The sequence below is a fragment of the Protomyctophum parallelum genome, assembly GCF_964188405.1.
Source record: "Protomyctophum parallelum genome assembly, chromosome: 17".
In the NCBI taxonomy this organism is placed as follows: Eukaryota; Metazoa; Chordata; class Actinopteri; order Myctophiformes; family Myctophidae; genus Protomyctophum; species Protomyctophum parallelum.
This window is the reverse complement of record NC_139719.1, coordinates 23,372,131-23,399,343: the sequence shown is the minus strand read 5'-3', so window position 1 is coordinate 23,399,343 and position 27,213 is coordinate 23,372,131. Positions and strand designations below refer to the sequence as shown.

At 42.9% G+C, this 27,213-nt stretch overlaps 1 protein-coding gene and 1 long non-coding RNA gene across 2 annotated transcripts in view; one reads left to right on the top strand and one right to left on the bottom strand.

Moving 5' to 3' along the window:
- tbkbp1 (TBK1 binding protein 1) overlaps positions 1 to 26,162 on the top strand; it is a gene marked incomplete at its 3' end in the record, with an annotated part of 26,896 nt that extends 734 nt beyond the window's left edge. The window contains exons 2-9 of the mRNA XM_083787344.1: positions 3,218 to 3,343; positions 8,171 to 8,275; positions 9,449 to 9,596; positions 14,248 to 14,450; positions 15,040 to 15,101; positions 22,950 to 23,068; positions 24,917 to 25,683; positions 26,034 to 26,162. Of these exons, the coding sequence (XP_083643470.1) occupies positions 3,218 to 3,343; positions 8,171 to 8,275; positions 9,449 to 9,596; positions 14,248 to 14,450; positions 15,040 to 15,101; positions 22,950 to 23,068; positions 24,917 to 25,683; positions 26,034 to 26,162 (1,659 nt within the window). The remainder of the gene's footprint in view (positions 1 to 3,217; positions 3,344 to 8,170; positions 8,276 to 9,448; positions 9,597 to 14,247; positions 14,451 to 15,039; positions 15,102 to 22,949; positions 23,069 to 24,916; positions 25,684 to 26,033) is intronic.
- Positions 1 to 27,213, bottom strand: part of LOC310874519 — a 71,731-nt gene that overhangs the window by 622 nt on the left and 43,896 nt on the right. The gene's annotated exons all lie outside the window — the stretch shown is intronic.

Here is a 27,213-nt window from a genome sequence, read left to right as displayed (position 1 = left end):
TACATTAGTCCGACACACCAAAAGTCCGGCATACGTGGCCGGTTAAGACTCACCCGTGACTTCCGTGTGCGGTTAGGTTAGGATTGGGGTGTCGGACTATTGCGTGTCGGACTGTTAGTACATCGTACCAAAGATATGCCCCCGCCTTGATTCACACTGTTGCTGATTAATTTTTTTGCTTATTCTTAGGGCCGATTCATACTCCTATTTTAGAGCCAAATAAAAGTCGGTTCGGCTCTGTAGAGCCTACAATGTGACGTCATTTGAGGTTCGGGGGGGGCGGGTACCGTCCTAAAGTCGGCTCTTCGGTGCTACTGAAAATTCCTGACGAGCCGAAATCATTTCGGCACTATAGAGCCGAAACAGCGGTAAAATAGGAGTATGAATCGGCCCTTATTTGGAACAATAAGTGAAACACTGTCCACATAAGCAGTTCCATTTCAATATTGATATGAATCTCTGGAACACCAGGAGATTTATGACGATCTACGTTGACATAAATCTAGGACCAGCCAAACAGGAGAATTAATCAAACTCATCATGCTATGTGCCAATTATGCTGCACAGCTTTGATTTAATTAACTGTAGACCATTACAGACCTCCCTAGAAGCAGTGGCAAAATGGTGCTCAGCTGACGGTACCAAAAAGATGTCAAACATTCATCCATATATAGGTCCAAGGAACACATACAAACATCCACTGTAAAACATACAGCATGGACATAGTTTTTCCTGTGGAGACCAGGCTAATAGAGAGTGGGGGTCTGAGGTACAGTACACAGCTGGCCAGGCAAATGAACTCCCCATCCGTGACCCACATGACAGCAAGGGACACTAATGTCACCCGCGGGAGCGCTGCGGGTGGGACGGGTGACTGACAGAGAGTGTGTTGTTGCACATTGCAATTTCACTGCAACTGCAAGGCCAATAACGGAATGGAACTGCCTTGAAGAGGCAGTGGGGAGGGAGGTGCAGTGAAAGTGGGAAGAGAAAATAAGGGCGGAAGAATGAGGACAAGAGCAGGGGTAACAGTTCCCTGTGTGTGTGAGTGCTGTATGTTGGGCTCCAAACACAGCTGTTAGCTGTGACCCCAGGCCTCCACCCCGTTGACGCGCTAGCGAAGGGCAGTTTGTTCAGGAGCGACAGACTCCCACTGAGGCAGAGGTGATTCAGAGAAAGCAGGTGCTGAATTTGCGTTTTTCGGATATACACTGTACGATCTTGTGGCACCTGTGTTAATGTACCTCTCTATTTTTTTACCCACACACAATTAGCCCACGTACTGTATGTCCTTGTGAGAATGATGAATTAAAAGGGACATAATGAACTGGCATCTAACTGTATCCAACAAGATACGTGACCAACAAAAAAAATGATACACCCGTGGCTGCCGGTAAAGACGCATACATGGGCGGTTAAGAATTATGGTTTGGGGTTAAGGTAGGGTGTCGGACTATTGCGTGTCGGACGAAGTATATAGTGTACACAACATACTGTACAGCTCAAGCAGACAACTGCCCGCCTTTTATACACTGCTGAAGGCTAATGAGCATGGACTGCTCCATTTACATGGGTGTATTCAAACTCTAAAACATTATAAATATATATACATTCAACACACAATACTACAAAACTCTTAAAAACTACAACAATACTGATTCTGTATCCTTTTTCCACACTATACTACAACATACTAACATAGTCAAATATATTATCAATAACAAAAGCACATCACAGCCCCCCCTCTGAAATTCTGATTATAGCCCAGCCCAGTCCACTGAAACAGCAGCATTCAATCACTATAACCATCACACTTCACATACAATTGCACTTCTCTATAGCACTCCAAACATTACACACATTGCACTTAATATTTCACACAATTATAGTGCCAGTGTGCTGTGCAAAAATATAAAGTGTCAATCAGGTTATAATGTGCAAAAATGGGTAACGGTACCTCTCTGTTACAGTCCTCTACAAAAGAAAATATCTCAATGTTTATGATAATTATTATTGCCATGGCAATAATTAACGATTAAAATCATGTAGGCCTATGCATTGTTTTACGGGAGTGCCTGCAGGATCTATTAACATGTCCCGTCTTATTTCCATCTACACTAAATATCTTTCCCAAAAATAGTCAATCTACAACGTGTCGCAACACGACACGTTGTGAGCCTGTACAGTAGATCAGCAATTATTTTGATAAAAAAGTTGATGAAAATATTTTGTCAATGTCATTCGACCCTATAGTCTCTCTGCCTTTTTTCCCAAGATAGCTGGGAAGAGAGGACACGCTTTGAAAAGCTGAATGCAATACTTTGGGGGGCTGACGGGCTGAAATAGGGATGTTCAGCAGTGTGAAGATTGCTGATCCCCCCCTGGGGCCTCTCTGCCTCTCGCACACTAACATGCACTGTTAACTCTGTCTGAGTAGAAAGAGGTGTCTCTCCAAATGGAAAAGGTTTGTTTGGTCCTCCTCACAGAAGCACAGCCGTTGTGACGAGGACGAGCGCTATATGAAAAGCGCTCCCCCTGCAGTGAAGTAAAGTTACATAAGCAATAAGTATTGTTGCTTCTTCCTTATCAGGGGATATTATGAGTTATGACTAATGTACGGTTCAGAACCATTACTCTGTAATCGTCTAATAATTAGGAAATGTAATTAAGGAAAAGGTTAATCACATTAAAAGGAAGTCTAAGGTGCTTTGGGTGGCTCTGTCTGTTAATGCACCTACCACATAATTAGAATAATTGTGATTATTCACGGAATCATATCAGCGTAATGTTCTCTGCATCACCATAAGTGTCTTTTCATGGTGTGGCACATTCCGTAAGCATAACTGCATGAATGTGTGTGTGTGTGTGTGTGTGTGTGTGTGTGTGTGTGTGTGTGTGTGTGTGTGTGTGTGCGTGCGTGCGTGTGTGTGTGTGTGCGTGCGTGCGTGCATGCATGCATAGAAATGGACTAGCCTAATTATCAGACTGAAGGGAGAGGCACATCATCTAGCAAAAACACTAAAACAGACCAGTATGCAAATATTACTACTTGACCAAGGTCTGGAAATTGCAGGTGTTCAATTGCTAAGCCCAAACTCTATAAATTGTCTTGTGTGATTGTCGTCAACATTATTATAGTAATTCTTTGTACATACAATTATTTGTGCAGTCATGCCACCTCCTTGCTAACGGCATTGTCCTCTTGTTCTTTCTGCAGTTTCCCATGATCAGTGAGTTTGGTGAGGAGACCAACTCCTATTGCTCCTTTGAGAGCAAGGAAACAGCACTGCTGCAGTCCGAGAACGGAAACCTACAGCAGAGAGTCAGCGCCCTGACCCACGAGGTGAGGGGAGAGCAATACACACCCACAATGGACTTTTTAATTTTTTAATTGTTTAATTCACTGGACCATTCTCGCATGTCTTAGGAATGGGTGGACCAAAGGAGAAGTTCCCAACTTAATTTCTCTTTTTTTAGGAATATTAAAAAATATATGCATGTTTTTCACCGATTTTGCCCCAACATGAAATCAATTTTTTGTTTTTTTGTAAACAGTCATGATGAAATATTAAAGAAGAGTACCTCAAGTTGCCATGTATTGCTGTACTGCAATATATTTTGATGAGAAATATATTTTATGGAATATGTTTTATTGGGTAAAATATACCCATGTTTAGTGATGGTGTAAAAAAAGTGTGCAACTCGCCTCTCCCTCTGCCTCTCTCTCTCTGTCTCTCTGTAATTAGCAGGCAACAGTGCAACACTATCTCTCTCTCTCTCTGTTTGTGGCACAACAGCACCACTGTTGCCCCTACTGGTACTCATAGTCACATAGGTTAGGACGGACATTGCTGTTCCTTGGAGTGGTTGCACCACTCAAAAATATGTTTAGTGTTCAAGGGCTAGAATTACTGCAAATGGCAAATACTCCTGGAACAGATGTAGTGCAGATTCCTCCGAAAATATAACAGACAGTAAAACAATGCAATTACCTTAAAATCTCACTAACAGATTTTTTATTGTATTTTATTAATTCATAAGCAAGCAAAGCCTTCGAACAACAAACGACAGTATTATTTATTTATTTGTGCATTTATGAAGTGAAAAGAAATGCACTTCTGCACTCAACATAACACGTTTTGGGATTGACTGTATACTGTCCATCTCAAAATGAGGTGAAACAGGTGAGAATTCTTTGGCCAATTAAATTTTAAGAAACGTTAAATAAGACCGGGTCTAATAATGGTGTCACAACGCTTTGGGCTAACAGAAAATATAGTGAAAGGTATATTCAGTGATTTCACTTAATTCAAATATCACTTATTTTTTTTGTTTTGTTGTGATAATCCTCCATACTATAGAGTGTGCTGGCCATATAAGGAGTTCCTCCCTGTCCCCAGTTAACCCCTGGGGGTCAAAAAACCTTAGGTTTCGTTTTTGACTCTCTATCCTGATTGGACGAAAGGCTGGGTCCCACAGCCAAAAACGAAACCTAAGGTTTTTTGAGTGAAATCACTGAATATACCTTGAAGTATCCAATTATAGTAAGAACCAATAAACGATGTAATCTTGCTCATGTTAATCTATTAACCGAGATGCAGGAGTTTTTGGACATTTCTTTTGACATTTCTTATACAGTATATCAACGAAGCGACATGAACAAATGAATATAGCCTAGTGTTCTACGTTGTTGTACAATGGTGGCGTACAAAAAATGCTAAAATAGCCTATCTACAAGCTCACAACCCACCAGGAGTTTCATAATTTTAGGGGCAATAAGGCCATTTATTGTCTGAGGGCACAAAGGCCAAATTTGGACCAAATATAGACCCCTGGGAAGTATATAGCCAGGGTTTAAGAGGTTAAATGTTATATGATATAAGACATGTCAGAAGGGAGAGAATCGTGAGTGGTGGGGAGAGTGTGGGACAGGAGACAGATGGTGGGGGGAGAAGAGAGGGCAGACGAGTAAGCAAGAGGGTAAGAGAGCAGAGAGGTGACTGAAAACCTCCTCTGTCAACAGAACAAATTAACGCTGACTTGAACGCGGTGGACACCCACCTAAAAGAAAACCTCACGCTAATTAAGAGCATGAGAGTTGCAGTCCAAGCGAATTCTCCACAGATCGTGCTGTTCCGAGTCCAGGAACGGCTGCTGTGACATGGGATTTTCACACTTTTCTATTTTGGTTCGGACAGCATAAGTGGGAGTGGAACTGGCCAAAGTCTTGCTGAGTGTGTCCATCCGACAGTTTTGTTGCAAAAGTTTGTGTCAACCTGTCAACTGGATGCATTCACTAGTCAGGGACAACATATCTCGTGTTGACACAACGACAGATTTGTGGCCACACACGTCGTGTCAAATGTGTTGTGTTGAAATGTAGTTATAAAAGGTTTGCTCTAAACTAGATATATTAAAAAGAAAGGATATTTGACAGCTTTAAGATTTGAAAAAGTAGTTTGTTTACTCAGGGTATGGGTATAGGATATAAAAAAACGCTGTGGGAATAGAGAATAGAATGGCAGTGCCCGTAATGCATCTCGACAAGTCATTCCTCTCGCTCCTAACTCGTATTTGTGCAGTGGAGGAGAGGGACAGAGTGGCGGAACAGGCATGGGGTGATGAGCAACTGTGAATAGCTTGTATATTTTCTAGAAGGGGTGACAATAAGAACAGAGATGGATGGACAAAGAAAATGGAATGAGACACAGGCTGAGTGGGAGGGAGGAGGACATGTTTTTATAAGAGCCACACAACACGTCCTCCGACACACAAGGTCGCAGCGCTCACTGCCGGCCATTCACAGTGATGGAATGTGTCACATTGGCTGAATGAGCCTGCGCAGTGGGCGAGACGTCACCCCTGTCCTTTTCTGGCTAAAACGGTATGACAGCAGCCAGGTGACTACAGTAGGTACAGTAGGAGAGGCGAGACGCCAAGATGGGAGCAGAATTATTGCCGGAAGCGGGAGTGAAGTCCAAGTCATACCCTGTCTTACAATGGCGTCACAGACGGAATCTATTCTATAGGCTCACAATGCAATGGGACATGTTGTGAGCTTATACTGTAAATCGGTGATTTTGTGTGTAATGATGCGTTCACAGTCACACTGGCAACCACAAGGATACAGGCTATCCCAGCAAGCACGGTCAGGCCCTGGACTAATTAGTGACGTCTCTACTGGGGCCAAATCAAGTCAAACCAAGACAAGACCAACATAAATTCCGCCCAATTCAGTCCGATCGAGGCCAGAATAATAATAGTATTTCAACTGGTGAAGACGACCTGGAAATGTCACCGGAGGACGTCATCCTAACGTCATCATGATGTCATTAGTCTTGCTATACCATTCAGTTTGAATGGTAAATAATGGCGCTAGTGCGCATGCGACTGAACAGCGACTTGGCAACAGATATGCTGCGTTTCTTTGTAGCGCATCGCTGCCAGTGTGAACGCAGCATTAGTCAGGCTTTAGCAGCACAATAACATGCGGCGAGGCTTTGAAATGCCAGCATGTCTGTCTGCCCCCTGTGTCTGAATACCTCCACAACAAAGCCTCTTCCTCGGATACATCCATTGCTTTCATTTTTAGGGATGCAGGATCGCATCTCCACAGTACAGTGGCATGGCAAAGAAAACACCTCCTCCACACGCACGAACGCACGCACACACCCACACACGCGACACGCTATGAGCTTGTAGATGTGCTATTTTTCAATCGCTAAAGTATGACATAATGCTAAAAACACCAAAAGGGGTTCCCGCCCAGAATGGGTTAACCAAATTATACTGATTGAAATAACACCTTCAAAAGTCTATGTGGTTGCATCACTCAAAACACATATGGCTTCGTAGCCTGGAAACCAGACGAACGCGTCAATATAATACGGCCTGAGATTGAAAAGATGAACAGGTCAGTCATCAAATCCGCTTTCATTAAAATACTGTTGCTGTGGGGTCTATTTGTATCAAAATGTGTTCATGAACTGTGGCTCTCCGGTAGGCCAATCTCGCTCCACTGCTCTTGGTCAAGACCCTTCTGACATCCCCAGGCAGATCATGTCTTTGGTGTTACCATATAGCCACGCTGTATATACTATACTGTATATACTGTATATACGCCGCACTTCTCAAGCACCCGCTGTTGACATACCGGTAGCTCTTTGTCCTTGTTCCGTGTTTACCTCCTGCTATGCCACAGTTTCTTTTTACTTTGCCGTATGTCACTCTGTTATTTTCAAGATAAAAACAAGACTTGTATAAAAGTATATACAGCTTCTCTCTCTCCTCCCGCCACTATATTACACGTCCTGTTCCGTTGCCTGAAGTGACCCTATTCTTCAGGATAATCTCATTCTCTCTCAATTGTCCTCCTTTGACAGTCTATTCATTTCACCATCGATTTAGACGTTGATGACAGTGGCTTTCTCGTGCACAAAAGCCAGTTTAGTCCTCTCAAGGCTTCTAGACTTGTTGTTTTGAGCTCATTTTTTGCTGGCATATTGTTTTGCAGCTGGTGTTGAACGCATGCTCTCTGTCTGGGGAAGATGCTTGTCAAAATGTCAGTCAGTCACCCACTGCAATAGACGTGCAGACGCCATGAGTGCTCCTGTGTCTTACTTGGGTGGTCGATTCCAGTGGGTTTCAAACTTGTGCCCCAAAATCACACTTGTATTTATAGCTATATTTTCTTTCACACATGAAAAATAATAAAGTAACAATAATAATAATAAAATACAAAGAAATAACAATTTTCACCTACATAATTGCATGCCCAAGGGGTATTTAGTTATGGTACTAACACACAAAGTAAGGTACACTACACATAAAAGAAATATAGTAATACTTTGTAGTTCCCAAGGTACACCTGGACAGTACCATTGTACCTCAGCACACCATTTGGGAACACCCGGTCTATTTCAAGAGGCCATACTGTATGTAAAAAGGCTTTTTGCTTATGTACTGAGGTTATTATCCTCTTCATCTGGATGTGGAGACTGCAGGCGCTCTGTACCGAGCGTGTCGTCGCTATTTTGGTGTCCTAAATGTGTCCGGTTATACAACCAACGGACAAGTGGAACACGTATTGTAGCCCTCACCTGTCCTTACAGTACGTCCTCTCTCTCTCTCTCTCTCTCTCTCTCTCTCTCTCTCTCTCTCTCTCTCTCAGCTCAAGAAGAGAAAGGAGAGGGAGGAACAGCTGGAGGATGTCATCCAGGCATATGAAAAGATCCACATGGAGAAAAGCAACCTGCAGAGAGACCTGGACAAGATGGTCAGTGACTCAACGTCGACTCCACCAGTAGTGTAGTAGGGGGTATTTTTTAATTGGGGGGAGCTCCATTTTAATGACGTCACATGCACGCACATGCATGCTCCTGCACGCGCATTCATGGCGCATTCATGTTTTCTTTTTTTATGTTGTATCTTGTATCTTGATACAAGGCATATACAGGTACAGGTGAATGGTCTCTAAAATGAGCAGGTCTCGCGTGTTTTAGTGAAATTACGGCAAAGATTGAACTGCGCCTACTAGCGAGCGCTATATTAACCACTTAAAACCTCTCTAGCCTACTCCCTACAACTTAGTCAAACTGATCTGAGTTGAAACTGTACTGTATGCTCTTGTAAAGTGCATGTTCCCCTTAGAATAGGGATGTTCAAGTGGTTAAAAGCCGAGGTCTGCGACAATAACCTCACGAAGGAAAAGAAAATCCATTTTGGAGAAGCGCATTTCTGCTCGACTTTTGTGCAACGATTGGCTTAAAAATAAAAATCACTCTGCTGTGAGAATTTAGCACCATGAAGTAGGAGCAGAAAAGGACACTGTGTGAATAATATGGCCAAGAGATCATTCTGTGAGAGTTGGTGGCATGTTTTTCATGTAGCAGGTGTCTCTGTCTCACACTGAAATGAAACCCTTCGATATAAGGTGGGAGCCCACCCAAATTGAACACTGGGTTCCAAGTGAACAGATTGTCTGCCTGGCCCCTATCCTATTCTGGGCAAATGTTCAATGTTACAGTTTTCAAGAAATAGCTAAAATAAAGATCTAATTTGGATTTAACGATTTAATGTACTAGGCCTGTAGATCATTTGTATCGTGATGATGTATAAAGTAGACGCTTAAGTGGTTTAATGCCAGGGAGTAGCTAAAGAGGAAGAGATTGCCACTTGCCAAGCATTGACACAGTTTCAATGTCACCTGAAGCTCTCTCGGTGGTTTCAATTTAAATGGCTCCATCCAGTTACTCGACTTTTGCCCCGATATCTTGTACTCACTTGCTAATGCTTCCCTACTCAAAATCAATCCCTCTAATGAGCGTTTGTGTGTGTGTGTGTGTGTGTGTGTGTGTGTGTGTGTGTGTGTGTGTGTGTGTGTGTGCGCGCGTGCGTGCGTGCGTGCGTGCGTGCGTGCGTGCGTGCGTGCGTGCGTGCGTGGTTTCAGACCAGCCTGGTGGAGAAACATGTGGAGCGTATTGTGGGCCTTGAATCAGCTCTCAGGCAGAGAGACAGCTCCCTGCAGAAACTCAACTCCCAGCTCCACAGCAAAGACATGCAATACCTCCAACTCCATGCAAGCAATGACACACACAGTGAGTGCCTATCTTATGAGGTTTGACACAGAACCTTCCTTCCATTACCTGGAACTTTCCAGAACTGTGATTAGTTTTTTTACGTTTCCATTTTAACCACAACCAGGGTGTGGTTATACATTGTAAAAAAATATATATATCTGCTACACTGTGAGCTTTGATTAGCTATTTTCACTATTTCAGAAAACATTTGTTTTCTGAACAGGGTACAAATCATGAAACAGCAGCAACAGAGGAAACCAGGAAACACTAGAACATTAGTTAGTTGCTGCAAGAGTGACGTCTAGCCAACACCAACTCGGGATTCCTGGATCGCTGCCCTCCACAATTTCCTATCCAACGTCAGGTTCTTGAGCTCTGTAGTGTTGTCAGCCAAGCTGTCGCGCCGCAGCACGTCTACATAGGTGGTACGCTTCTTTGCCCTCCTGGCTTTGCCCTGGGTTGGCTCCCATAGGGTCAATTTACTTGCCTCAAGTTCTGGGTGCCTGACGCAGTGCCCCGCCAGCCTCATCCTTCTCTCTCTGACTTTGTCTGTGACCGGTGGTAGGTCCCCATAGAGGCCCATGTATTAACACCATTAACACAGTTCGTAGCATTCTTGTGTAGACTCCATCCAGGGCTTTTTCCTGTTGTACTGTGAGGGTCCATGTCTCGGTCCCATACAGCAGTACTGACTCCACAGTAGCTATGAACAGCCGCCTCTAAGGTCTTCTCCCATATCTGATTTCCACACTCTCCTCATCCCATGCAAGGCTTTCCAGGCAAGTGCTCTCCGAACTAGAACATTAGCCTTACAAAATAAAGTAAGTATAAACAAAATCCAAACTTAAAGTAAGTATAAACAAAACCCAACTAAGAAACGAGGAAGTCACATTATTTCTAAATTAAACACTAACTATAACTACAGTAAGAAACATGCAAGACAAGAAAAGGTAATAGGGAGACAGAACAAGAAACAGATTGTGACAGGAAAGACAGACTGTGAGCCATCAGGCATGCAGCAAACACAAGTCCACAGTCACACATGCATGCAAAAAGGATTGTGCTCCACAGAATATTGAGGCTCATGGTGTGATCAAATTTGAGTCAAATATGGAATGTCAGGTCAGCTCCAGCTCCATATGGACCGATTCCGACCTGCTGTACTTTATACCTCATACTTTAATGCTTAGTATGGCTATGGGGTAAAGTACAGTTGCCTTGTGTTCCTAAAACAGAAAGATTGGGTATTGGGTAAGACTGACGTTATGTATCTTTCAGGACCTTTCACTGCTTTGTCTCAACCATTACTCAATGGCTCTGGTCTCAGCCACCGCGGTAGATATTTTGACATTCCATTTTTTTTTTTTTTATGTTGCCACTACTGTTGGAGCAGCCATAAACTACACAGGTTCATCCAGATGTTCTGGGCATCTTTGTAATGTTAGTGTTAGTAAAAAGCAGGTAAAAGAGTAACGTTTGAGGCAGACTAACATCAGTCACTTTTCCATTCACTGTAGTAGAAGCTTGGTGCGGGGAAACCGCAGATGTCTCGTCTCCGCCTACAGGAAATACGTAGGCTGCGAGCCTGCGACCATGAGACCCGTCCATAGAAAAAAGCGGAGATTCGGGTACACTTAATAGTTAAAAAGGAGGAAAACTTGTATTCAACCGACATGTTTTGACCTATACGGTCTTCATCAGGGCTGCTCCATATATGGAGATCCAAGGGTTTGAGGTTTGAGGTCAGATGTAGAGTTGCTGGCCGGCTCCATATATGCAGATCTAGGTGATGATCCAGTCTTCTCCATGTATGGCTAAGGGGTCAGTGTCGTGATCTTCATACAGTATATGGAGCGTGTCACGAGGTGTGACGGACTGACGACCAATCGACCATATATGGAGCGTGGTGCACGAGGCGTGGCGGACTGACGGCCATATATGGAGGCGTGACGGACGGACTGACTGACAGGTTTTGCAGGTTTTCAGTAATCTGCGAGCATAGGTCGCAATCAAGTACTGCAGTAGTATATAGTACACCACTGCCATACACCGATGTGTAGCTGACAGAAGCATTTCTGTGTGACGGTGACATCAGTCCTTGGGCTGATGCCTGCTACTTGTCTGCTGCAGGGGAATACAGACACAAGATTGTGAATGATCGACTCTTTAGTGCAGATAAAGGCATTTTCCAACCAAAGAGACCAAACCGCCAAGTTAGAAAAGCTTCACTTATGTCGCTCTTGTGAGAAGGATATCAGGGTCTGGCTATACCTCATCCTCTAGTGAGAAGGAAACTTTGTTAATTTAAAGGACTTGTTTTGCCATGTTCTTACTGTTTAGAGAGGGTTTATATTTTCTTGCTGGAGTAGTTATTGAAGCTAACTAGCGTTTGTACTGCAAACATACGCATAGCATGCATGCAAGCACTGAAGCGTGTTTTTCGGCTTCCACTTTGCCCAATACTGGTGGAGATTGTTAAATAAGTCTTGCTAGTAACAGCAGTTTACCTGTCTCTCAGCTGTTTAGTAAACAGAACATTAATTTTCAGGTCGAGATACAAATTTCACCCAATCTGCAGAAACAACTAAAGTGAAATTAGAAGTGATGAAACAAAATACTTAGCAGGCAAATTTGGAATTGGAACACTGGTGAACTCGAAAGTAAACGCCACATGCCCCAACATTTTATTTACCTTTATCGGAACATTTACTGGTGACCGATGACCTGAAAATGAATTTTCTGTTTACTAAAGAGCTTGAGAGATGTGGAGACCCCCGGCCGTTACTGAACAAACAGAATTATTATGAGAATAAAGCACCGAAGTCTGACGTCACTTTCAGTACACAGGTTCATGTATTTTTTTATTTGCATTCAAATCACCATTTTAGGTCGCTTCATATAAGAACTGTGTTTGAAAGATAAACTGATCATCCCGGCCTTTCTGTCAGGGGGGTGGCTGTGTGTCGTTAATGATGTCCATTCATATTTGATACAGCCAGTTTCTGGAGGAAATTAATTACTTTGGCCGCAAAAGCCTTGAAACTACATATGAAAGCAATGTCGCTGCTAATATACATTTCATAACCCAGGGCTAAAGTATAGAGTATAAAGTTTGGTTGAGTCAATGCTTTATTTCTATATTTAATGTACTCTATCCATGACTTGCTATGCTAATGCTTGTCTGAAAAGTGAAAACTAATCTACTACTGTAAGTAGTCTACTAAGATGGTTTAAACGGCATTGAAACCACCCTAATCATCGCACCCAATTAGCAGATTCATAGTTGTAAGACTGAACATAAGAACATACTGTAATTACAGTAATGAAATGCAATTACATCACTCGTTAACATCTTTCAGCGGCTCACCGCTGTGTTTGGGTCCTTGTTATTTCCTGCTGTAAAATAACTGTGCTCTTGAGTCAGTGTTCTTGAGTAGACGCTGACTTCTGACTCCTAAAATACCGTATGGCTGATGGAATAATAAGAAAAAACATGCCACAGTCACCTAGACTGTTGCTGACTCATATACTGTAGCTTTATGGAGATGGAAAGAGAGAGGAGGCATGATGTTGTTGGCACACTTTAATATAAATATTATTGCGGGGGTGGGTTTCTTTGTGCCCCAAAATTTATGGTGAAGTACTTGTACACATGGTTGTGTACAAGTGTGTGATTGCCTGCCTGCGTTGTGTGTGATTGTACGTGCGCATGCGTGTGTGTGTGTGTGTGTGTGCGCGTGTACGTGTGCGTGCTAGCCTAATATTTTGACTCTCGTAGATATAAATCGATTCTGAACATGTTTAAGCCAAAGGGGGGGGGGGGGGGGGGGGGAATAGATTAAAACACTTCTTTATTGAAAACTAAAGACCTACAGATCTCAAACGCTTCGCACAAATAAATCAAACAGTTGGGTAAGCACTATACGAAGCAGGGTAAGCACCTTATATTTTGCATTTGTACATGTTCAGAACTTTACGGAGGGAGCGGGTGCTGTTCTACCCACCAGAGAACATAGACTGTCGTAGATTGAAAATGTCAGAATCGATAAAATACATCTACAAGAGTCTAAAATCTTAGGCTACGTGCGTGTGTGTGTATTGTACGTATGAAGAGGCAGAAGAATAAAAGATTTCTGCCAATCCGTTGGCTCAAGGACGGAGCTGAACCTGCATAATGTGCCCACGGCCCACGCAGACCCAAGCATCCAGAATTCCAGATACAGTAGAATGTAGCTCTTTGTCCTCATGGCAGGGGCACAAGTCATTCTAGTTCTTTCACTCAACTGCTGCATCATAACAGCTGTGAGCTTGTGAAAGTGCCTGAAGTGATTTTGATGCTAATGTAATCAGCGTGTTAACTCAGCAGCTTGATTGAATAGTTTGTTAGATATATTAAAATGTATAAACAGCAACCTTTTAGAATCAGAATTACAACTTATTTTGATAGTTTGCTTTATAGAGTCTCACCTGCTATATATAAAGTCTGGAACTATACACCTCCCAAAAACCGAAACAAAATAATAATATATATATTAGTTGATTAGTTCTTAACTATTGCAATGCAAGTTCTCTCCTGTGTTATTAGTATGAAGTATTATTTCTGTGAAGTATTAGTCAAAGCATCTCTCTCTCTCTCTCTCTCTTTGTCTCTGTCTCTCTACCCCCCCAGTGCTGGACTGTCCTGCCATGAGCCTGCAGAGCTCCCGTAGTTTGGACACGCTGTCCGACCTGAAGTTGCAGCGGCTGGAGGCGGAGCTAGAGGGGGCACGGCGCGAGGTGCAGGGGGCGTGTCAGCGGGAGGAGGAGGTGAAGGTGGAGTGTGAGAGACTGAAGGAAGAGATGAGACAGCTGCAGAACAGCCAGAGAGAGAGGGTCAGCGACACACACACACACACACACACACACACACACACACACACACACACACACACACACACACACACACACACACACAGCAGTAGTGTAAAGTAATTAAGTAGGCCTACATGTTTACAAGTATACACTTTTGAGGTATTTTAAATTTACTGTATTTCCAATTTTCCTGTACTTTAACTTAGCCAAATATTGTACTTTTACTCCGCTACAATTATTTGAAAACTTGAGTTACTATATACAGTTACTTTGGAGATTTAGATTTTAATTAGAAAACATACATTAAACCACTTCAGCCTACAGTATATTTTAAACATGTGAAATGGGACATTCAAATGAATTGTGCCAGTGGGTCCCTTCAGCGAAACTGGACTGCGCGGTACTGGGTTTGAGGCCCTGAAAAGGTCTCCCGACGTGGACCTTTAAAAAAGATAATTAAAAAAGAAACGGAAAAAAACCCAAAGATTTTGCGTGCTCGCGTGCTATGGGAGTCCACCAATACTACTGGGCACTCATGGGGGTTAATCCGTCCCTGGCCCTCGCTCTCGTCACCTGCATGCTAATCTAATTTCACGCTCTACCTTGGCAGGAAATGACTTCGTCGTGTGAGCAGTGCGATGTGGAGTGGATAAAGAAGGTGGGAGACGAGCAGTAAGTGACCGCTACCCATCAATGGTGGAGAGAAAGAAGGCGGGAGAAAAGGAGGGACAAAGGAATGGATGGAGAGAGAGAGAGAGAGAGAGAGAGAGAGAGAGAGAGAGAGAGAGAGAGAGAGAGAGAGAGAGAGAGAGAGAGAGAGAGCAAGAGGAGGAAGGAGAAAGAGAATGCCAAAAGGAAGGCAGAAAGGATATGAGGTTGGAAGGAGGAGAGGATGGAAGGGGATGAGGGGAGGCAACATGAAGGAGATGATTACCAGAGAAAGGGAGTGAGTGCTTCAGTTTAATACAAGTACAAACCTCGTATGTAAGTTCAAATAGAGCTACAGGCATTCGTTCGACAGAGTATGAATTGAGCTTAATTAAGTGTTAGGAGGCTTCACCTCCACGTGACATTTCAGTGTCCTTGTGCAGAATCCTCATTAATGTTTTAAGAGTTCAGCAAGAACAAAGGTAAACATAATTTACATAACACATATAGCACACATGCAGGTTCTACAGCGCCACGGGGCATGATGTGTTTTCATGAGCCATCCCAGAAGTATAGGTTTATTAAAAAGGATCCCCATTAGAGACACATGAATGAGTCTCTAGTCTACCTGGGGTCCGACACAGCGCTGCCATGGGTCCCCAGTTGGATATTCACAGCTGAGTTTTATGTTTTATGAGTACTTGATTTACACTAGTTTTATGATATTCACACATTCTTCACAAAACAAAATAACTAACTTACCTCAACCATACACAGTGAAAGCATTCATTTGTATTTATTTGAAAACTTTATAGTTACTCCTTACTTTGATTATTATTACAAAACATGCATTAAACACTTAGTTCAGCCCTATATACATTTTGGCTATTTGAAAATAGCCGATCACAATGCGACACAATGCGTCGCGATGGGACACATTGTGTGCTTGTAGATCGGCTATTTTCAAAATATTTGTATACATCTGAAAACTTGAAATGGCACATTCTGCATATATAGTGAGTACCTTTCTACTTCTGGTACTTCAAGTACATTTCGATGCCAATACCTTTTACTTAACGTAATGTAAGTATAGTTCCACATTGCAGTATTGATACTTTTACTTAAGTAAAACAATCGAGTACTTTTTTCCCCACCACTGGATAGGAAGGAGAATAATGGAGAAAAGTGAGTGCAAGCAGGTTAATGTCCCAACAGGAGCTCTCTGCTGACCTCCTGGGGCCTCATTAGAACCTAGACGATGAGCATGATCCCACCACGGGCTAAATGGGTTCAGATTTAGCACTAATGAAACCACAGCCTTGAGAAGTGCTGAGACCGTTTTTGAGTGGTGCAACCACTCCAAGGAACAGCAATGTCCGTGTTCACCTATGTGTTGTTCACCTATGTGACGATAATGAGCACCAGTATGACTATGAGTACCAGTAGGGGCGCTGTTGTGCCAGAAACAGAGAGAGAGATAGTATTAGTGCTGCACTGTTGCCTGCTAATGAGAGAGAGGGAGAGAGGAGAGGGGGGGGGGGGGGAGGGAGAGAGGAGATGGGGGGGGGGGGGGGAGGGGAGTTGCACCACTCAGTTCACATGGGTGTGATTTTGTATAAGGAGCCGCATTTTCATATATATAACATTTTCCTTCTACTCCTCCTCTATTCCTTCTAAATGCATCCATATATAAGCACAGTATGCAGAATGATGTCAAATGGATGTCAATGGATTATTTAAATTGAAAAGATAAAGAGGTGATCTGAGCAGTAGGGGGCAGTGTGATCACAGTGGAAGTGCCACTTAGTTCTCCCTGGCAATCACTCATCTACTATAATGTCTAGTACACACTATTTTAAATGATCTTTAAAACTCTGTTGGCTTGATGTGACCATTCATTCATTCCTTCCTTCATCCATTCATTCATCCATTCATCCCCTGCCCATTCATTTCACTAGATTAGGTCGGGGGCCACAACTGTAGAATGATTGTGTGTGGAGTGCCGCACAGCGTGCGAACGAAGCACGATTTTGTTTTTTGGATTCTACAAATGCATTTTGTGTTCAAACACAAAGGTTCATGTAGGCTAATACATTTGTGCACAGTATGAGCACAGGGTGATATATGTCTATAGTAGTATATGCTTATGCTATACCTTAGAATAGACCTATTTGACAGAACGAGCGTCAACGAGCACTAGCTGAAAAATACAAACAAACACACACACACACACACACACACACACACACACACACACACACACACACAGACTGCAGGACTCTGTCTAATTTCTCGCCCTCCTGAATTTCTCTCCAAAAGCCCTTGAATATGATAGAATATAATTTAGGATTACTGTCATTATGATAATCTAGCACTTTATATATCACACACATACCTGTAACTTTCTCTCTTAAAAAGTTTCACTAGGGGGCTCTCCCTGGGCCGCATTTGGCCCGCGGGCCGCCAGTTGAATAGCCCTATGCCACTACTAAACGATTTGAGGTTCTTAGAACCTATAGTATAGTAATTAGTTAATCTCTCAAATTACCTCAGGGTGCTCATCGGGTAAACAAGATCAACCCACTGCACTAAGAGGGAAAGCTGCCCTAATACACACTGTGAACGAATGGTTTCAGTGAAAGTAAACAGTGAGGCGGAGGTGGGCTGGGGATGGCCAAGGACTGTTGAGAACAGCAGTGGAGGAGGCCTACCGCTCTGCTGCACTTTATAATCCACAGTTACCTCTTCGTCTGAAACTACTCAACAACACCCCCGATAGCCGTGGAGGGGGAAGGAACTGGTTGGAATAACGTGTCGTGTTCCTTCCACGCGCTACGTCCGTCCGGGGAAACTCCCCCCTGTCAGGTGAAAAGAAGCGGCCTGCTCACTCCTCAATGCATTGAAGGAAGCATGAGCTCAGAATTTGACCCAAAAATCCCAAACACAAATAAGTGAAAATAGCCTGCTTTTTTACTTTTATAGAATGTGTTGGCGTTTGGGAGAGCAGTGTAACAGGGGCAAGTAGCCATCCATTTTTAGGACGCAGGATACAAGATTTGTACTAAATGGGAATTTAATTTCAGTATTGGAAAAGGCTTTTGTTCATTGTGAAGTTGTCAGACACAACCCGTCTTAAGAATATACATATTTTCACAAGGTTGTCCATAAAAAGATATTTTACCTTACTATAGCCAATTATAATTGACTTTCATTCCCAGTATTGTACAAATGCTTTGATTAGGCTATTCCTCACTTTTCAGGTCATTACTACACCCTTGTTTGTGCATGTACTGTATAGAAAGCAGTCACAGTAGGACCTGACATGCAACAGACTTTAGTCTGTTATTCACTATCTCACCACTGGTCTCATTAAACACCTGTAGTGTTCCATGAACAGTGCTTAAAGGGGAGAACCAGCCATTTTCAACAGTCAACTATGTCATGTACGGTATATGTGTTAATAATAATGATGAGTCGAAATTAGCACAACATGCCCACCTTCTGTTTACAATTTAGGCATTTAGCAGACGCTCTTAATCCAGAGCGATTTACATTAAGCAAGAACAAAAAGCATTGCATACATCACATACATAAAAAGTAGTTATCATGAAAAATGCATAAACTAAGAACGTAACAGTGGAATATCTATAATGAAACTATACTGTACATATATACTATACGATGCTATACATATATATACTATGAAGTGCTGTGACTACATACAATGAAATTATAGTGCTGTGACTACATAATATGCTATAAGTCTGTATCAAATGCTATCGAAGTCTACAAAAGTGTTATCTAAGGGGGTAGGGAAGTGCTACTTCTTGGGGCCAGTGCGTGACCAGTGACTTCGGCAAGATGTGTTATTCTCAGGCCGCCCGCAGTTTACAATGGGACCAGCATAAACAGCCACTCGAATTGAAATCGAACGCTTTTTAGAGCATTTTCAACCAATTCAGTTGTACTGTAGTATGGGTGGTTCTCCCCTTTAATGAGAATAACAGGAGTAGTATAGTCATTGTATGGACAAGGTGTGAAATCTCCTAGTGCTATATCTGCCGGCTGGTTAACACCCGTTTAATACCTGGCAGGCCCATATTGTACACTGTACAGGACCAGTGGTATCACAATGTAGAATAGAGGTCTTTTTAATGTACTTTACCCAACTGCAACTGCATTTACGGTATTTGCTATATATATATAGATAGATAGATAGATAGATAGATAGATAGATAGATAGATAGATAGATAGATAGATAGATAGATAGATAGATAGATAGATAGATAGATAGATAGATAGATAGATAGATAGATAGATAGATAGATAGATAGATAGATAGATAGATAGGCACAGAGAAAAATGGGTACAAAATAAAATAAAATAAATATATATATGATTTCATAAAATAGAAAAGAGTAAGTAAAGAATATTCTATGCATGCTGGTGTAAGGGTGCTTAGTGACACAGCCAGTAAACTGGCCATAAAAAACCTTTAAAGAAAAATTATACTGGTGTGATGGCAACTTCCCAGTTGACCCCAGCTTGGCCCCATGTGTGCCAAACTGCCAACTGCCAATTCTTGCCAAACAAAGAACCGTGCATTGAACACTATCTGCTAGAGCAGCTTGGTTTATGGATTGCACAAGTGGCCGCGGCCCTCTAATGTCTGATCATGGGTCAGATCCAGCCCACGCACCGTTCACTTCTTCTCCCACACACACGTTGTCCTGACGCATCGATTTCCTGGCACCAAACTGCCATCATACCCCCCCCCCCCCCCCCCCCCCACACACACACACACACACACACACACACACACACACACACACACACACACATGCGCACACTTTACAATCTGCACAGATACATTCACTTACACATTTATTTTTCTGTGACAAAGTACTCCCACGCCGGCTCAGACTCAGTGAGGTTCCCTGAGTTCGAGGTGTTGCCATTTGACCTGTGTCTAGTCGCAGAGAGTGGCTGTCAAAACCCCCCCAAGGCCAGGTGACGGCTGCTGCGATGACATAGGTGTGAAAAGGAAAGAATCAACATGGCATCTATCAAAGTTGTCAGTTTAGATTCTAAACTGACAAATATAAATCCGTGTTGTTGAGAGAGGAGAATGCCTTCTTGAATACACAACGGAGCTTGAAATGTGGACAATGAAAGGATGGGAGTTTTGGACTGCGACCCAAAAATGTTCGATATAGACAGACAAATAATACAGCGTATATGGATAGCTTTGGCAGTGCATGTACAGTAAGTGATTTAGTCTGAGTGCTGCGCATGTTGTTTTGCTGTTGATGGGTTTTTGTGGATGTATTTATAACAGGGCCATTATGCCTACAGTATCGTGTCAATCCATTGACACTGGTAGTGAGTGGCTCACAATCCACTGAGCAGAGGCCATGTTGCTGATGGCTTCGTTAATGTGTTCGGGGGAAGTAGGCGTCTTTATAGCCCGCCCAGTGGGTCTGACTCATAGCAAGTTGGTGGAAATAGGCTTAAATCTAAGGAGCTGTAATGGAATGTTTAACTATTGACTGTTTTTTGTTTTTTATTATCGTTTTGATTCGTATCTCTTTGCAGATATTGTTTTTATTTATATCTCTTTGCAGATGTTAAAAAATGCTTTTGGTAGCGGAACATTTATGTTATAAAGTGAAAAACCTGATGGCACTGGCTGGCAAAAATGTTAGTTTCTCTAACATTATTGCACGCACGCACACACGCACGCACGTTGAGGCTCAATTAAGTTTGTGAGTAAGCTCGCCAGGGTAATCATTTAAAATGTGACAGCGTGTGTTGTTTTCTGCTGCGTAGGCTGCACATACAGTATGTTGCTTTTTTTGTTACTGCAGTGCTGACGACGGTGCAGGTATTTAGGCAGTTGAACTCCAGACGGACGTGTCGTGCCTCGTTCTTTTTTATCTGTCACCATCTCTAACGGGAGATGAGCTGAGTCAGATTGGCATCAGGAGAGAGAGATTTTGTTAAATTGGTTTTATGAGTTCTGATAAGACGTAGCCTACCTTATCAGATTTAAGACCAACTACTACACGTTGGTACTCATCTGCCACGTCTCCTGTTACTCGTCCAGTACAGCATTAAAATATGTTTCCGTTTAATATTTGTTTTTGACTTTTTAAGATTTTTGCATTCACTTAGGGATGGGTCAGAATAATCGACTATTTGAATAATCGTTAATAGGATAAAAAAACATTAAGAAAATATTATTATTAATATATATATATTTTTAAATAAAGCCTTAGTAGCATAGTAATTACATTTTAGAGGATACCTATTATGGATGTAATATTTATTTATTCTCTATGTTGCCTCTACAGGAAGTAATTAAACTTTCACTCAAACAAATCCCCCTAAAACATAAAAACAAACATTTAAAAAAATATATAAATTAAATATGATCGATTAATCGAATAATTGTTATTAATGGAAATATAGTAATCGACTCATTTATCACTTTTACACAACCCTACTGTATCTGAAAGCGGAAACGAAGAGTACATGTCATACATAATATATTTATTTTTTATTAGCGCTACTATAGAACTGTGCGTGCATTATTTTGCTAATGCATGCACATGCCACCCTTGTGTTTTAACACCTTGATGAAATTGCGGGATAAAGCGCTCGCTAAGTGGAAATCAGAGCATCTTTCCCAACCAACTCAGTCTTTCATCATCATAATCTGCCACTATCGCTCTCTGGCATGAGTAAAAAGCAAGTTAAGACTGAGGAGTTCAGAGGAAATTGGTTAGCGATTTCCCTTATCAGATGTGAGGGGTACAGGTGCTGACAGCTAGCAGCAAGACAAGTCACTTCCTCCACACAACCACCTCTACCACCACGTACATCTCCCTCAGAATCTCAATCTCTCTGCCTTGGCCCTTTACCCACATATAGTAACTACTAACTAGTATCACTCTTCAATACGGCCCCGAGAGTGTCACGGCACATCTTGCATAACATCAACACTTCAATTATGCACTGTAATTGTAAAAATACAAGACTCCCAGTTGGACTGCTTGTTTTCTAAGGTTTTATCTCTGGTTGGTTTACAACATTAAGCCAGGAATATTATAGTTTTGTTCTGGGTTAGATCCTGGGTATGGTATGGTATGGTATGGTGTGGTGTGGTGTGGTGTGGTACTGTCGTTTGCTGGAGTAATGTCACATCAAAGGCAGTATTTGTCTGGAGGGTGAAGACGGCATGATTAAGCGTGTGTTACGGCACCTGTTGCAATATAAAATACAGGCATGTCAATGAAAACGATTGTAATGATTCCATGATGACCAGTGTTGTTTTTGGCAGTACATTTTGCTTTTAGTTTTAGTCGTAGTCTCTTGAATAGTTTATTTAGTTTTAGTCACATTTTAGTCACCTGGAATGTTTTTGTGTTTAGTCTAGAGTTTAGTCTAGACTAAATATCATAGGATTTTAGTCGACTAAATCTACAGTTGATTTAGTCGAACAAAATGTATTTTGGCGGGCCTTGATGATTTTTCACTTGCTGAAAATAGCTGATCTACAAGCCCACAATGCATCGCAGCGCGACGTGTTGTGGGCTTGTAGATCGGCTATTTTCAGCATGCAACTAATTGTAAAATGACTTATACTGGATCTCTTGTCCACTAGTCCCTTCCTGACATTTTATTCTAGTTTGTATATTTGTTGACGAAATTGTCAGTATATTTAGTCTTAGTTTTAGTCATCGTAGCTCAGATTGCATTTAGTTTTCGTCAGTGAAAAAAGGCAGTCGACGAACATTTTTCGTCTTCGTTTCAGTCCACAAAAACAACACTGATGCTATGACTGCTGTGCGTGCTCCTCCTGTTTGCAGGGTGGACCTGGCCTTGGCCTACACTGAGCTAACAGAGGAGCTGGGACGTCTCCAGGCTCTAAGCTCGGCCCAGACAGAGATCCTGAGGAAAGCCTCCCAGGAGCAGCTGGCCAGTCCAGGTTAGCACTTACACACTATGTTATAAAATATGCAGTTTATTTTCTCATGCTAAGCTTGAGTTGTTTTAAAAGAGAACAGTGTCCTCTGAAACACACTGTAACAGGTAACAATATGTATAACAAGTTAATTCAAAGTAGATTGCAATAAAAATAAAATATGTCCAAAGGCAGATACCATGTCTGGACTCTGGAGCAGGGGAAACGGTAAGCACAAACGTCTATTGCTTACGGTATACAAGTCCTCACAACTTCACTTTTACTCACTTTTACTCTTCCTGTGCCAAGTTGAATTTATAGCTCATGTCTCACATCAAACCAAAAACCAATGCCTTTATTGTGGAAACTGAATACACGTACAGCCAAACAGCATGTTGAGACTGTTCCATGTGATTCTGGTTAATTGAAAATGAAGGACCCTTATAGTTATAGTTAACAGGAAATAGTGAATGCACACTCTAGGCAGTTGGATACATCCCTTTAAAATAAATATAAGCACATTATTGATTTAACCTCTTGGTGCAGTATCTTATTTTTTACAAGATTGTTATAGCTAGTGCTCTTTAGATTAGAATTACAAATGCCAGAAAACATGGAAACAGTGGAAATGTTATTTTATTCACGAGTTCTTCATAGGGGTCGCCGAGGTGAATGGTTGCTTGAACGAGGGGGCTACGGCAGCATTTATTTTGCTTTAAATAATAGACATCCTTGATGTTTTCACCTACAACAGTGAAATGCCAAATGCCAGATGTTCGGAAAAACAACGTCAACAGCACTGAGGATATTTTGGATTGTGAATTTGTAATCCACGGAGTAACTGTTGAAGATATCTTACTAATATTTAGGGTAACATCATGGCATGGTAACTGTCTACACATAAAAAAGCCCCAACGATGCTTTTCAGTAACATTTTTATTTTAATTAATTACTAAATTAATAAATAGTTATTTCTGTTCTTTTTTCACATAAACCTCATCATTGATGTTCATTGTTTAGTCTTGCAATGCCATTGGTCATGATATTTGCATATAAATACACACTGATGCAATTTTCATTAATTCATTAATTAATGAATTAATGAATCAATCCGTTTTCATCACATCCAAAAAACCGAAATCACAGAAGCACCGTCGCAGCCACTCATTTACATCAGAAAAACTAAATGAGGGCATTGGAAACGACCCCACTGCTTCTCCTTTCAGGAGCTACGGTATCAACAGCCAGGGATGCCTTAATAATACTTGAGGCCCTGGGGCTACAGACATTTTGGCAGGGTTCAGGTCCCATTTTGGCCCAGTAAGCTGGTCTATTCTGCTGGCACTCCGGGGCAGTACTGTCCCCTCTTACTACACACACAGTCCTCGGTCCTCCACCACACCAGAGGGGTCTGACTTATCTCCTACTGGCTCGTGAACATAGTCCTGTATTTTGGCATGAGTCGGCTCTGTTGGCTCACTAGGCCGCACAGAGACCTGGGCCTTCGTTTGCACTTTGCAGCTGCTGCTTGAAGCCATAGGCCTGCTAAGAAAAAGGTTGGTGAACTTTGGAAAAGTTCTTTATTCTGTTGTATTTATTCATTTCCATTTCTGAGCATTACTAGGATCTGAACGCTCAATCTTTCACACGTTGGAAATTCATAATGGTCTATAGGGCTGGATATGTACTTATAGCTAAAGCTGGGAATAGAAAATGATCTATTGAAGCCAGTATGGTCCCTTATAAGACCGACATACAATGTGTTGCCTCGGTGTGTGGAGCTCTTGGTACTTCTAGTCAGAAATGGTTGTGTAAATAGTGTTTTTAAAATGTGTTTTTTTACGCAATTGTTCATCCTCTGTGTGTTCCCAGTCCATCTTCACTCTCCTATCCACCACCAGCGCCACTCCCCCGTTTCTCCGCGGCACTCACCGATCTCACAGCGCCACTCTCCGGTCCCGACTCCGACGCACCACTCTCCCATCCCCCAGAGGTGCTCCCCTGTCATCCAGCACCTTTCCCCCGACATGCACCGCCGCTCGCCCCTGTTGGACATCAACAACGGCCCCGCCTCCTACTCCTGTCGGCCGGCCAGCCACCACCTGAGGGCCAGCTTTCAGGGCCGGCGGAGCTACTCCGAGGTCACCGACCCGTCGGCGTACCAGCGTCCGCCCCGCTTCACCCACGACCCGATCTCCACCCTGCCCAAGCCCCGGCCTTACGTGGAGGGCTACCCGAAGCAGCAGTCGCAACACATGGGCTCCCCCCGCGGCGGACAGGCGCTGCACAGGGGTTCTCCGTCTCACCACCAGTGCTCCATGGGCGGAGGAGACGGAGACTCCCTGCGTCACTCCAGAGAGATGCCCTTCCCGCTGTCCGAGGTGTCCCACATGCACTTTGAGCCGCCTCCGCCGTCCACGCCGGCGCCCCAGCCGCCGGGGCAGTCCTCCGACGACGACGAGGAGTGGGCGTGCCCGCATCCCATCAGCCCGCCGAGGACGCTGCATGGCATGCCCTCGCCCGCGAGAGGCCCCGCGTCCTGCTCCGCGTTCCCCATCCCGCAGCGCTCCAACATGCTGGCCTGCCACCCGCCGGGATACCTGTCCACGGAGCACGCCCAGTCCTGGCCCTCCATCAATGTGAGCTAAGTGTGACGTCTTTGCGGAAAAAGTCTTATTTTTGCAATTGTTTGCTTTTTGTTTTACGTTTATATTCACGGAATGGTTCTCAAAGTGGGGTCCAGGGGGGCCCCCCCAGGGGTCCTCATCGGGGGTTGGGGGTCCACAGCAAAAATGAAAAATCGTGCCGCACTGTGAGCTATTTTGGATCATTTCTGAAGAATTTTGAAAGATGGTTAAATACATCAATTTTTTATGTTCTTGACATAAAAAGTAAAAACATTCGAGAACCACTGTTCTACCATACTGAGTGTGTGTGTGTGTGTGTGTGTGTGTGTGTGTGTGTGTGTGTGTGTGTGTGTGTCCTGTAGCTGTGGATGGAGACAGAGGAGAGTGACATGAGGAGTTGCCCTCTCTGCCAGCTGATATTCCCTGTGGGTTACCCCGACGACGCCCTTATCAAACACATCGACTCTCACCTGGAGAACAGCAAGATCTGAACATCTGATCATCTCTCACACACACACACACACACACACACACACACACACACACACACACACACACACACACACACACACACACACACACACACACACACACACACACACACACACACACACACACACACACACACACACACACACACACACACACACACTTGACAGACCTGGTCAAAGGGTCATAGTGATATATTCTAAAAAAAAGTTAAAACAAAAAAAACAAACATATTCCTGTTATGGTGCATAGGGGTCATCAAAATATACAGCGACGGATGCAAAACTGGTCAGACAAGAGAAGTGTGTTACTGTATGTTATCCGTTGTTTCTGAGAGCCAGAATCAGGTTTAATGTTGATTATGTTTTAAAGGACGACTTTAACACTTTAATTGGTCCTCACTAATGTTCATGATAAAATAGCAAAAACAAATCTACAGCGCTGTCTGTGTCTCAAAGGAGGGCTGTGGGCAGTTCAGAACCCTGTCTTCTGCTGTGACATCATCCTCAGATAGATTGTTTTTTTTAAACAAGATTCTTTTTTTATATAGATTTTTATTATCGTGAGAGCAATGCCTTTCATTATCACATTGTAACCTTTCAGGAATAGAAAGCCTGCCGTTTCTATTAGCTTAGATTCCCCCTCGATGATGTCACTGGTGGATGGGTTTCTGAACTGCCCACAGCCCTCCCATGAGACACAGACCGAGTAGAATTTGTGTTACTATTATCATGCACATTAGTGAGGACCTATATGAAGAAAAGTGGTGAAGTCGTCCTTCAAACACTTTGTACATTCATTGTCTGTGTGGTCCTGTTGGATGCACAAAGATGCACAAAGAAGTGACCACTTTTGTATCATAACTGATCGCCATGACAGATACAACTAAGAAAGCAGGGCCCAGGTTTAGCCACTTGAACCCTAGTGTCCCTATTCTGGGCATGTCAGAATCTAGACGAGCATTCGTCAAAAATACAAGATCTACTGTACACGCCATGTGACACATTGTGAGCTGCGAGCTCACAACGTAGCTCACAATAACTAACTATTTGG